The sequence below is a fragment of the Dryas octopetala genome, chromosome 3, assembly GCF_963921425.1.
Source record: "Dryas octopetala chromosome 3, drDryOcto1.1, whole genome shotgun sequence".
NCBI classification, from domain to species: domain Eukaryota; kingdom Viridiplantae; phylum Streptophyta; class Magnoliopsida; order Rosales; family Rosaceae; genus Dryas; species Dryas octopetala.
The window spans coordinates 3158697-3170885 of record NC_141368.1 but is presented as its reverse complement, the minus strand read 5'-3'; the positions used below and the strand labels follow the sequence as shown (position 1 = coordinate 3170885).

Sequence of the window (12189 nt, the reverse complement as noted above, 5' to 3'; positions counted from 1 at the left end):
TCCCACAAATACTACACCAAATAGTCACTATTTTTATTTTTATTTGGGTCTTTTTTAATTTTGGTACCTGAACTTTGGACTTTGTTCAAACTAAATACCTAAATTATTATTTGTCATAATTTCACACCTAAAGTTTTATTTTGTCCTAATTTAGTATATGATATGACTTTTATCAAATAAGACATGAAATTAGGGGCATTTTAGTCAACTTAAGATTGTGAATAAATCAAATTGATCTTGGGTATAAGACATGTGCAACATATATGACTAAATTTTGTTAGTATTTTTTCACCAAAGTCATATTATATACCAATTTAAAACAAAATAAAAGTTTAGATATCAAATTATGACAAATAATAGTTTAAGTGCCTAGTTGGGATAAAGCCCAAAGTTCAGATACCAAAAGTTCAAAAAATCATTTTTATTTTTCATAGTCGGGGCAAAAGCCGCAAAAGTGAGAAAAAAAAAAATATTTGTGGAATTACCTTTAGTCAAAACTCAAAAGACAGCCAAACCGTCAAACATGTCCCTAGGCTCTAGTCTGTAAGACACTAACCCTTACTACTATAGTGAGAAGTCAAAACCCTTCTAAAGCAAACAAACGCGTCAGTCCCACTCAGCAGTTCTATCTTCCCGCCAAATACACTTTCTCTCTACAGACTAACAGTTCCCTCCTCGAGTCCTCCTCCTTCCCTAAATTCCTTTTTCAATTTCGTTTTCTAGGGTTTTCTTTCTTTCCTATTCAAGAAAACCCTAGCATACAGAACCAGCCATGGGTGAACCAATCTCCAGCCTTCGTAGGCGTTCCGAAGCAGGCATCGTTAAGAGAATCCGACTGGAGAACTTCATGTGCCACAGTAGCTTGCAGATCGAGATAGGCGACTCGGTCAATTTCATCACCGGTCAAAATGGAAGTAAGCCCTCCTCTTTCTCTATCTCTATGTAGTTTGAATTGGGTTTGTGAATTCTATACATAATGCACGAATTTATGTTTGTTTTATTTTCTTTGGGTGCTAAATTTATTGTTAACCTTATACGAGTGTATTGTCCCTTTCGTATAGGATTTTATTTTATTTTATTTTATTTTTCCATAAGTAGTGTGTGCTATGTGTTTGTTAAATTGGGTGTTTGAAATTTGTGATTATTGTTTTTTTTTTTTTTTGGGTTCTTGTAGGTGGTAAAAGTGCAATACTCACTGCTCTGTGTGTTGCATTTGGGTGTCGAGCTAAAGATACTCAAAGGGGGTCTACGTTGAAGGATTTTATAAAAACTGGTTGTAGGTTTGTGGCGTTTGCCTTTGAGACTCTTACATATACTTTTAATATGGTGTTTAGTCCTTCAGCTTTCAAAAATCTGTTCCCAATCTACATAATTTTTTTTTGTAGTCTCTAAGTTTTATCTGCCATGTTTCAATGCAGTTATGCTGTTGTCCATGTGGAACTCAAAAATCAAGGGGAGGATGCTTTTAAGCCTGAAATATATGGCGATGTCATAATTGTAGAACGCAAGATTTCTGGAGCTACAACTGCCACTGTTTTAAAGGACCAACAAGGTTTAAATTCCATGTTTATATAATCTATTTTATATAATGGTGTTCATAGAATTTGTTTCTAATATAATCTGTTTTATTGCACTTTAGTGCTAGAACATTGATTCATGAGGTTGTGGTATTCATTTGACCTTGTTCTCCATCTGAGGAGTTTGACAGGAAGAAAGGTTGCTAGTCGGAAAGAGGACCTCCGAGAGCTAGTAGAACATTTTAATGTGAGTGTTGTTCCTATTACTTGCTTACTCTACTTTGCATCAGCTGTTTGTATGGGTTACCCATGTATATGGTGCCTAGTAGGTACTTAAATAAGCATTGTCTCAATAAGTTTAAGGGACAATCTGTTTCCTTTATATTAACATATTTGAATAACAAGGTTGTTCTCTATTATTTTGTTGTTTCATGAGGGTGGCATGTCTGATTGAGGGATAAATCTGTATTTAGCGGAATTTAGTAATTTTTAATAATTATTGGCTTGCATTATATGTATTTCAACCTCTCTCTTCTTGGCATTTAGACTCCTGCTATGGATGTTTATGGTTCTTTGCTTTATGCTGTGCAGATTGATGTTGAGAATCCATGTGTAATAATGAGTCAAGACAAAAGTAGAGAGTTTTTGCATTCTGGGAATGATAAAGACAAATTTAAGGTGATGTTATGCGTTGCATGTTTTCTGAGCAGAGTTCAATAGGTGTGCTATACTAACACTTGATTGCTCAGTTCTTTTTCAAGGCCACGCTTCTTCAGCAACTTGAAGATCTTTTGCAAAACATTGAAAAACAGTTGGAGAAGGCAAGTGCTGTTGTTGATGAATTAGAGGGCTCAATAAGACCCATAGAAAGGGAACTTAATGAATTGCAAGAAAAGATTAAAAACATGGAGCATGTTGAGGAAATATCTCAACAATTAAAGCAGTTAAAAAAGAAGCTTGCTTGGTCATGGGTATATGATGTAGACAAGCAACTCCAGGAGCAGAATGCAAAAATTGGAAAGCTGAAAGATCGTGTACCTCTTTGTCAAGCTAAAATTGATCAGAATATTGTGAGTATAAACTCTTGGCATTGCCATAGATATCTTTCTAAATTTGAAACTTGAAGTTGTTGTGCCAGTTTAGAGATGCCACATCATATTGTATTGTATTGTATTGTATTTATTCATTCCCTTCTAATCTATCAAAAGCAGTTATTCATGCAGAGTGCTTTAAGGTAGAGGCACAGCTAGAAATCTCTCTTTAGGGACAGGACATTTATGTGTTTTCTGTTAAGCATGATTGTTGGATTTGGTTGATTAACTCCTGTCTAAATCCCCTACTACTATGAGTTGCCAAGTTCCAGCAAACATCTCTTTTTGAAATATTTCTCCGCTTTATGAACTCGTCAAACTTCTTTGACATTCTGTAGAAGTATTTTCTTCTGAATTAAAATATTAAAATAGTGTTACCCGAATATTAACCTCTGTTATCTTCCCAAATGTTTGACAAATTGATTATTATTATTTTTTTTTTTTTCTGAATCCTAATTAGAATGGACTGCCTGTTTTAAGTGTTATTGAGACCATGCATTTCGTGTTGCTGTAATTATTTGATTTTGATAATGAAACTAAAGGCTTTGGATAATTTCTTACCTATAAATGATTCACTCATGACTTAGTTGAAAGATATTAATAGAATATAAAGCAACGATAAGGAGAATAAAGTCCATATCTTTGAAAGGTTTTGAGGGAATACAAAACAGAAAAATTCTAGAACATTTGGATCTTATTTATATTGCTTTATCTTATTTCACAGGGTCGAGTGGAGAAACTGAGCGAATACTTTACCTTGAAGAAATCTGAAATTGCATGCATGATGGAAAAGACATCAGAAGTTAGGAGAATGAAAGAAGAATTGCAACAGACAATAGCATTGGTATGTTAATATTTTTTTTTTTGAAAAGGCATCTGAGTGAAGGATACATATTTGTCTCTCTTCCCCACCCCCCCCTTAAAAGTGAAAAAATAAAAATCTAAACAAAGCAAGAACAGATTAATATTTGTCAAACTAGTATGCTAGGGTGGAAAACAGCTTTCAGGAATGAAGATTTTCTTTTTTCTTTGTGCTACTTTATAAATCTGTTGACCTGACTATTTAAAGGAAAACTAAGCATAAACTGACTTATGAGAAGTGTTTCCAGAATAAAGTCAAGCCTTCTACCACCATTCGATATCCTTCTTGATCAACTAATTGCCCCCCTAAAATTACTTGAGAACAAGTAAATTTCATAAACGTACGTTCTGCTGAAAATGCTTTTCACTAGTAAGTCATCTCAAAAGAAACTTTCAGCAGTGATATTTAGCTACTTTTTGGTTTACAAACAGATGCTGAAAATGTTTATCACGCTGCAATTGCAAGTATGGATTACCTTGCTAAATATCTTTGTCTACTTGAGTTATGTTTATCTGTCTAATTCCTATTTCTGATAACCAGTTGTTCTTTTATTGGTCATGTAAATATTATATCCTTTCAAGTGTCTTGATATACTTTTTATGGATGCAAAATTCTTTTCCCAGGCTACAAGAGAGAAGTATGAGCTAGAAGAAGAATATGGACGCAATACTAACCAGAAACAGAAGAAGATGAACTATGTTAGGTCTCTTCAGCAACAAGTTCAGGATGCCCAGGAGCAGCATGTCCAAAATTCACAGGTTTTTCTGTTTTCTGTTGTGTGCCACCATATTGAAAGGTAGTATATTAAATATTCAAGAGCATGTTGGCAAAACTAATTGCACACAAGTTTGTTCTTTCTTCGTTTTGTTTTTCCTTGGAGTACTATTAATACCAATTTTCTGAAATAATGATTCATTATAGTCTTAGATGATTTAGTCCACTTAATAGGCCATGACAAAAAAAGGCTTATTTAGTAGGTGCTGACATAGGACAGAATTCAAAACTTGCCTCTACGGTTATGCGTTGAGCTAAAGTTAGAGTGACATGGTATTAAATGGTTGTGATGATGGAGAAAAGGACATAGGGTTTAAAGGTATGCTGTCAAAAGATTAGGAGATATCTTGATGGTTGAAAGATTCCAGAAATTCGGTAATTGTACTTGCAGGAAATTCTGGTTTGCAGCTTCTTAAAGCAATTAAAGCTGTATGCAGCTTTGCCTTAATACTCAATAGTCAATGTTCCATCATCAAATTCGATTCTTTGGGTATTAATGAAAACAATACTATGGACTCTTGGATTGAATTTTTGAAATGAGAAGCTTCTTCGTCTTACAGGATAATATTTCTCAATGTAGGAAAACTAAACAACTGATAAAACATTAAAACCCTTATAATCTTGTAGAGAACCCTGACACTAGATTGATAATGAAAAATAACCATGATTTACAAAACTCTAATTTTGTGCCAGAGTGCATTAAATTACATGTAAATGCATTTGCCAGTCGTTGAACCCCAGGTCTCACCCTTCTAGTGACTTGAATTTATAATGGGGTGATGCTATTCACACCCAAAAAATTCATTTCCATATCCAACTTTTAATGACTTTTTTAATGGCAACTTTACCCTTATTCAAAATTAGGGATAAATCCTTCTTTAATTGCTGCATGACACTGTTTCAGGCACCCTTATTCAACAAGAGTGGCATGTAAATGCCTAAGTTACCATTTCTAAGCATCTTTGAAGTAACAGCTTTTACACCACTAATTTTGATATTGTTGCAGGCAGAAGAATCTGCAATAGAGGAAAAGCTAAAGGAACTCCAAAATGAGGTTGCTACTGTTGAATCAATGCTTACAAGGTTTAAAATCATTAATTTCATCAGTTTATGTTTTGCACTGCTGTCCTGGGAGATTTAACCTAATCGCAGTTGCATCCACTGATATTTTAGGTTGAAGGAAGAAGATAGTGCATTATCAGAAAGTGTACGCCAGACAGCTAGTGAAATCAGAGAGATAGCTGAACTGGTGTGGAATATTTGACTTGGTTTAATAACTTGAAATTGTTTGCGCAACTTGTTGTCACCCTTTTTATTTGGTTGATTTAATAACTTAGAAATATTGTAGTGCAACTTGTTGTCACCCTTTTCTTGGGTTCTTCTCTCTCATATTTATAATGTTAATGAAAACTTGTCAGAGTTAATAGCTTTCATTCTTGGATGTAATTTTAATAACATTGTTGATGTTTTAGATTCAAAATTATGACAAGAGGCTTCGTGAAATCTCATTTTCCATCCGTGAGCTTCAGCAAAACCAAACCAACAAGGTGAGGAACTCTATCTTGTGGTCTCAGATGCATGAGAAAACAACAGAGCCTTTTCTGTGTGGACACATGCAAATGCAGTCCATTTTTACTAGAAACAACTAAATTCTCAAAATGTTTTGCTCAAACAGGTCACAGCTTTTGGTGGAGATAGAGTGATGAACCTTCTACGTGCGATTGAGAGATACCACCAGAGATTTAAAAGCCCTCCTATTGGTCCAATTGGTGCCCATTTGGTAAGTGTGGAAATCGGCATTATATGGACAAGTACACTGAACTTCCATTATGCAATCTCGTTTTTGCACTTCTTATATTTAACTGTTACAAAATTCAATGATTTTGAATGAGAAGGGTTGGTTATGTGATAAGGAAGAACGCACATGTCATTGGAATTCCAGAACTTCTAGTGACATGTTCCATTCCTTAATGCAGGCATATTGCTTAATGTTTTTTTTATTTTTTATTCTGTTAACAATGCCCATCATTTACAGTGTTACAAACTTACAATAAATAGTTTCCCTTAGTACTATTCTATTTACTTAGTTTCTTCTAGCTAGCTTTTATTTATGTGGATGGAAATCAATTTTTCTGCCACTTGCAACTACATGCCAAGTGCTACATCTTAATGTACTGATTGTTTTTGCAGACTTTGACTAATGGCGATGTCTGGGCTCCTGCTGTTGAACATGCCATTGGAAGGTTGCTCAATGCTTTCATTGTAACAAATCATAAAGACTCTCTGCTTCTGAGAGCATGTGCAAGGGAAGCAAACTACAGCCACCTTCAGATTATCATATATGACTTTTCATTACCAAGGTAGATCTTTAATTCTTCAGTTTGCTGTCTCATTCAGTGCATGTTGATTCTTTCTGACTGCATAATTCCCCTCTTACTTTCTGGTGCAGGTTGAATATACCTCCTCACATGCTTCCGGAAACAAGGCACCCTACAACTTTTTCCGTTCTTAATTCTGAAAATCATACTGTTGTAAATGTCTTGGTAGATATGGTAAATTTACAGATTTCTCTGCTCATGTAAATGATTTATTGTGTATTCTATTAGTTGTTGATCTTCCTCAACTTCACTTTTACTTATTGTTGTATGCTCAATTATGCTTACTTTTACAGGGAGGTGTTGAAAGGCAAGTTCTTGTGAGAAATTATGATGTGGGAAAAGATGTTGCTTTTGACCCGAGGATCAAAAATCTGAAGGAGGTTTATACTTTAGATGGGTATAAGATGTAAGCCACAGATGCAAGTCCTGTTCCTTAATGCCTTTAATTTTGACATTTACAACTGGTTCAGTTTTCTTACCTTTTAATCTAGTTTTCTATTACTTGTAAAATATAATTTTGACTTGGAGCAAGGATTTATTACTGTTTTATTTTTCTGGCACAATTAATATTTTACCATTTTCATCTGGTTCAACTTCAGACAATTTGGGTTTCAGAAGAAGTATTTATTTCTGGCTTCTTTCTAGGTTTTCTCGTAATTCTGTCCAGACAATTCTTCCTCCCAACAAGCGAATCAGAACTGGTCGTCTCTGTAGTTCTTATGAGGATCAAATTAATGATCTTAAAAGACAAGCATCAAGTGTACAAGAAGAAGCTCAGCAGTGCAGGAGGAGGAAAAGGGATGCAGAGGTAAAACTTCAGGATCTTCAAGAGAATCTCCATAGTGTGAAGGTAATAATATTTGCTCGTGTCTTCTCTTCAATTACGAGTGTATGCCTTTTAAATAAAAAACTAATATAATTGTCCAATTATATATCAGTTTGACCTGGCGGTACAAAAAGTAAGATTTTCCAAGCACATAACATAACTAATGATCACTCAATTAATACCGTATCAACGTTAGTCAAATACTATCACTTTTTTAAAACATCTAAAAGAAATGGCTAGACATGAGAAATGAGACTATTAAGATTAAAAAAAGTTGTAACAAACCTTAACCTTTAAAAGGCACAATGTACTGTACTCAGCCAAGAATACTTGGTCCAATTTGTATTTGGCTGCACGGATTTTCATTCTCCATTTTCCTGGGCTATATGTTTCACTTATGCTGTTATGTTAATCATCTGTTGCTTCTTTCATTTTGTGCAGAGGAGGTGTAACAATGCGGACCGTAATCTGACGTCTAAGAAACTAGCAATTCAAGATTTTGACCATGCATATGCTGCTGGTGCTAGTACATCACATGCGTCAACTGTTGATGAGCTTCATCATGAAATTTCAGTCAGTTTCATAATACTTTATGAGTCATTGACTTTATTACGTATGTTTTCTAAGCTAAGGTTATCTTATTTTGAGTGATCAGAAAGTCGAAGAGGAGATTCAAGACAGAGAAATCTTGCTGAAAAAGTTTCGAGTCAAAATCGATGAGGCTGAAGCAAAGACCAATGATCTTAAAGTATCATTTGAGAATCTATGTGGTATGGTAACATTGTTCAACTTTTTAACTATTTGGTTCCATAGTTCACTCTTCTCATCTTACTTGTTCTTTGTGTCCGATAAACAAATAGAATCAGCAAAAGGAGACATTGATGCCTTTGAGGAAGCAGAGAGAGATTTGATGGAGATTGAACGAAATCTAGATTCTGCAGAAGCGGTTGCCTCCACTTTCCTCAAACTCACACACACATATGTTTTTAGTACTTTGCTAGTTCTGTAGCTCTTATTGTTCTACATCTTTATTATCTATATGAATATTTATCTCAGGAGAAGGCTCATTATGAAGATGTAATGAAGAACAGGGTCCTTCGTGATATTAAAGAAGCAGAAAAACACTATCAGGATCTTGAGCATCAGCGTGAGGTATCATTTGCATCCTATTGTTGCATTTGCATTATGTTTTAAATCCTGACAGCCAACAGTTTCATATTGGTTCTATGGAGACTAAAAATTTGGAGTGTGGAAGATGAAGTTGGTTCAAATCTCTCTCTCTCTTAAATGTGAACCTAGTTCATTATTCAAGATAATTTCTCTGGCCTTACTCTCTCTTAAATGTGAACCTAGTTCATTATTCAAGATAATTTCTCTGGCCTTAGATTTATATGTATCTACTGTCTTTTGTTAAGAAACAAGTTCGTCAGATTTCAATTCCCAAGTTTCTTGTTTGCTTGTATTTACAACTTTTAAAGTTTAATAAGCACATAAATTTTACTTTGCCATTTATTAATATGCTTGTTGTTTTTTTGTGTGTCCCATTGACACTCCACCTTTGCTCCTGCATTTCTCTTTACATTTGTAAATTTCCAGGCACCTTGCTGTTTAAGATAATATGCTTAAATTGAACTGCTTTCACTGCCCTTTCTTTTATGGTTGATGTTTATATTTGTGTCTTGAATTGTTCTTGTGAATTTTGGAATATTTTTTTATGAAAGATCTTGCTTTTGCTTAAGTATCAATGAGTTGCTTAGATTATGCACTGTGAAACTGCAGGAGAATAGTAGAAAGGCATCCATCCTTTGCCCTGAGAGTGAAATTATAGCTTTAGGTGATTGGGATGGTAGCACTCCGGAACAACTCAGCGCCCAATTAACCAGGCTGAATCAGAGGCTTCAGCGAGAGAGTCAGAGGTATTTGAATGATGATCTCTCTTCATTTCATCCGTTGGACAACAGCCAAGCTTCAGCATAAATCAGATATTTTTATTTTTATTTTGTGATGCAGATACACTGAATCCATTGATGACCTCCGAATCTCATATGAGAATAAGGAACGTAAGATTTTACGAAAACGGAAAACATACAAATCTTTTCGAGAAAAGTTAAATGTAAGTTCTAGAATACATATTGCTTTGTTGGTGTTCTAACTGTAATTTTTGGACAGTTATAGAGCGAACTTGTTTATGGGGTGCTCCTTGATCCTGTTATGCCATCGACTTATTTTGTACTCGAACAATTTGTTGCTTCATAGCAGATGATAGTTGAACAGAGAAACTCCTAGTTTTTTCTTTTTGTTCGTTCTTTACAGAAATTGTATATGCTATATAAACTTCTAATTAGAGTAAATTCCTTCGCATGTAACCTTCATATATACCTTTTAATATGTGAAGTGGACCGTTGAAGGAATATTTCCTGGTTTATCCCTTGTTTAAAGGAGCCTTTTTGCTTAGGGATTACCCAATAAATGTTACTGCACAGTGGTGATTGGAGAAGTACTTTTTGTTGGTAGTTTGTGCAAGGTTGATTCCTTGTATGAGATATGTTCTACTGATACCCAACCCCAATTTTAATCTTTAGCTTTTTTTGAGCTCTTCCCCCAAATGTTTAATCTTGCTGCCCAGAGTTCCTCATGAATGTTTTCCTTTTTTATTAAATTGCAGGCATGCCAGAAAGCCCTGGATATGCGACGTGGCAAGTTCCAAAGAAATGCAACTCTTCTAAAGCGCCAGTTGACATGGCAGTATGTTCTCTGTTCACAATAATAAATCACACTCATCATAGTGTTTTCTTTTTTCCAAATATGTTTTATTCCAATACAAAGTACCTTAAAAAAAATGTTTTGATCTGTTCATTCCTATTAGATTTAATTCCCATCTGGGAAAGAAAGGGATCAGTGGAAAGATTACGGTTTGTTATGAGAAGAGGACCCTTTCTGTTGAAGTAAGAAACTTGATTCATTTTGTATTACTCATTTTAACCCGCCTAATTTTTCTTTCAGTAGTTTAAGTGAGCTACTTTTGTTTACCTTGCTCTTGAGTACTATGACAGCTTGGTGTTTCTTTTGTTATTCCCCTTGTTCTTCGAAGACTTGATGCTGTGTACTCCTTGTTTTAGGTAAAGATGCCTCAGGATGCATCGAGCAACACTGTTCGAGACACTAGAGGGCTTTCAGGTTTTCATCTTAACTATTTTCTAGGGCTGATTGTCCTTTTGTTTGTGCTTTTGTGAAATCACTGCTCGATGATTTCACTGTTTAATCAATTTGACTAATTGGTTATGCTTTCACTCAAGTAATGTGGGACTTCTCAAACTTTCATAATCATGATTTATATTGTTATCTTTATTCGTTTACTTATCTATTTTTACTCTGTGGAAAACCGTATTGAATTTTCTTCAGCATGTTTTTTTTTTTAAATTTAAATATGGCATAAATCAACATTTATGCTAAAGCTGATTGTATCAGGTGGGGAACGCTCCTTCTCAACATTGTGCTTTGCATTGGCTCTTCATGGAATGACCGAAGCCCCATTTAGAGCAATGGATGAGTTTGATGTATTTATGGTATGGGTTTAAGCGTGTTCTTTATGCCAGGATATAAGATTGTGTTCATACTTGTCTTGGCTGTTTTATTTAAGATGCAAAAGAATGGATCATACCAACAATTTTATGCATTGCATTTGATCTTCAGGATGCTGTAAGTCGGAAAATCAGCCTAGACACTCTTGTTGATTTTGCACTGGCAGAAGGCTCCCAGTGGATACTTATCACCCCTCATGATATCAGGTAATGGTGTAAGAAAGGATGTGATTTGATTTTGTAGGTCATTGACAGTATGGAAATTTTTTGCCGTCACTTTGAAGTTTGAACTATAGATATTTTAATGATACACTTGTGAGTTGTGGCATGCCATTTATCTTACTGCCTAGCTTTGTCTAAATATCTGGTTTTTACATGTGCTGGAATAAATTTTCTTTTGTAGATATCAGTCTGTGAAACTCTTTTTCTTTTGGAACCAAACAATATGAAAAGCAATTTACTTGATCAATGGCATGATAAATTGAATTTGTTTATTGTTTTTTGGTACAGCATGGTGAAGAACGGGGATAGGATAAAGAAGCAGCAAATGGCGGCTCCTCGTACTTGATTTGCCATGTATGATTAATTTTACTTGTTTAGTCATGCGCATACCTGGTAATGCTCGATTAGATCTTTCTTTACCCGTATGTATCATTGGAAGGCCGAATGGTTTCTTTTTGGAATTAATCCGAGCCTTTGTTAGTGGAGACTAATGCACTAAATGAAACTCTATATGTGCAAAACACAAAGTTGAAAACAACAAATTTTGTGATCGTCGACAAGCTTTTTGGACAGGTAGCTGGCAGTGCAATTCTAAATCTAAATCTAATCGGTTTGATTTCTTCTTTTTGTTGATAGGTTACACTTCTAGTGGGCTTGTTAAAAACGCTTAAACTCTGGAGGCCTGGCCCATAATAGAGGAGTGCTAGTTTGGGCCTGAATCTTGTGCTTGGCCCAAAGATATATTTTTGATTTGTTTATTTTGTTTTTTTACGTAATTTTATTATGTATATTATGTGAAATGTTTATATATTCCTATTATTTTTAGTTAGTTAATAGAGTCTAATTACTTTGAGATTTCTCTTTTACTCTATCGGTTATATCTTATAATTTTTCGAGTTGTAGGGAACCGGTCCGATTGTATTGCTGTGTTGTTCACG

The 12189-nt window shown here is 34.7% G+C and overlaps 1 protein-coding gene across 3 annotated transcripts; it reads left to right on the top strand.

The window, feature by feature from the left end:
- The first annotated feature begins 570 nt into the window (after positions 1 to 570).
- On the top strand, positions 571 to 12106 carry MIM (P-loop containing nucleoside triphosphate hydrolases superfamily protein). 3 transcript variants are annotated; one of them, XM_086236658.1, is made up of 29 exons: positions 571 to 914; positions 1175 to 1280; positions 1419 to 1552; positions 1709 to 1764; positions 2109 to 2195; positions 2267 to 2587; positions 3333 to 3452; positions 4094 to 4228; positions 5251 to 5327; positions 5418 to 5493; positions 5717 to 5791; positions 5920 to 6024; positions 6435 to 6604; positions 6694 to 6796; positions 6916 to 7028; positions 7268 to 7472; positions 7890 to 8021; positions 8104 to 8218; positions 8309 to 8394; positions 8505 to 8600; positions 9228 to 9364; positions 9459 to 9561; positions 10114 to 10193; positions 10315 to 10393; positions 10568 to 10625; positions 10917 to 11014; positions 11142 to 11236; positions 11540 to 11605; positions 11888 to 12106. In XM_086236658.1, exons 1-28 carry the CDS (start codon positions 773 to 775, stop codon positions 11595 to 11597), a joined length of 3162 nt encoding a protein of 1053 aa, XP_086092784.1. In that variant the 5' UTR covers positions 571 to 772; the 3' UTR covers positions 11598 to 11605; positions 11888 to 12106. The 3 variants fall into 3 exon arrangements, with proteins under 3 accessions (XP_086092784.1, XP_086092783.1, XP_086092782.1); XM_086236657.1 differs by having other exon boundaries at positions 11540 to 11644; XM_086236656.1 differs by having other exon boundaries at positions 11540 to 12106.
- The last annotated feature ends 83 nt before the right edge of the window (positions 12107 to 12189 follow it).

What these genes read in the sequence shown, in the direction of transcription:
- MIM (XM_086236658.1), top strand. Translation starts at nt 773, where the DNA reads ATGGGTGAACCAATCTCCAGCCTTCGTAGGCGTTCCGAAGCAGGCATC. An exon ending in TTTATAAAAACTGGTTGTAG is followed by an intron (nt 1,281 to 1,418) that starts GTTTGTGGCGTT and finishes GTTTCAATGCAG; the next exon opens with TTATGCTGTTGTCCATGTGG. An exon ending in ACTTTAGATGGGTATAAGAT is followed by an intron (nt 7,029 to 7,267) that starts GTAAGCCACAGA and finishes GCTTCTTTCTAG; the next exon opens with GTTTTCTCGTAATTCTGTCC.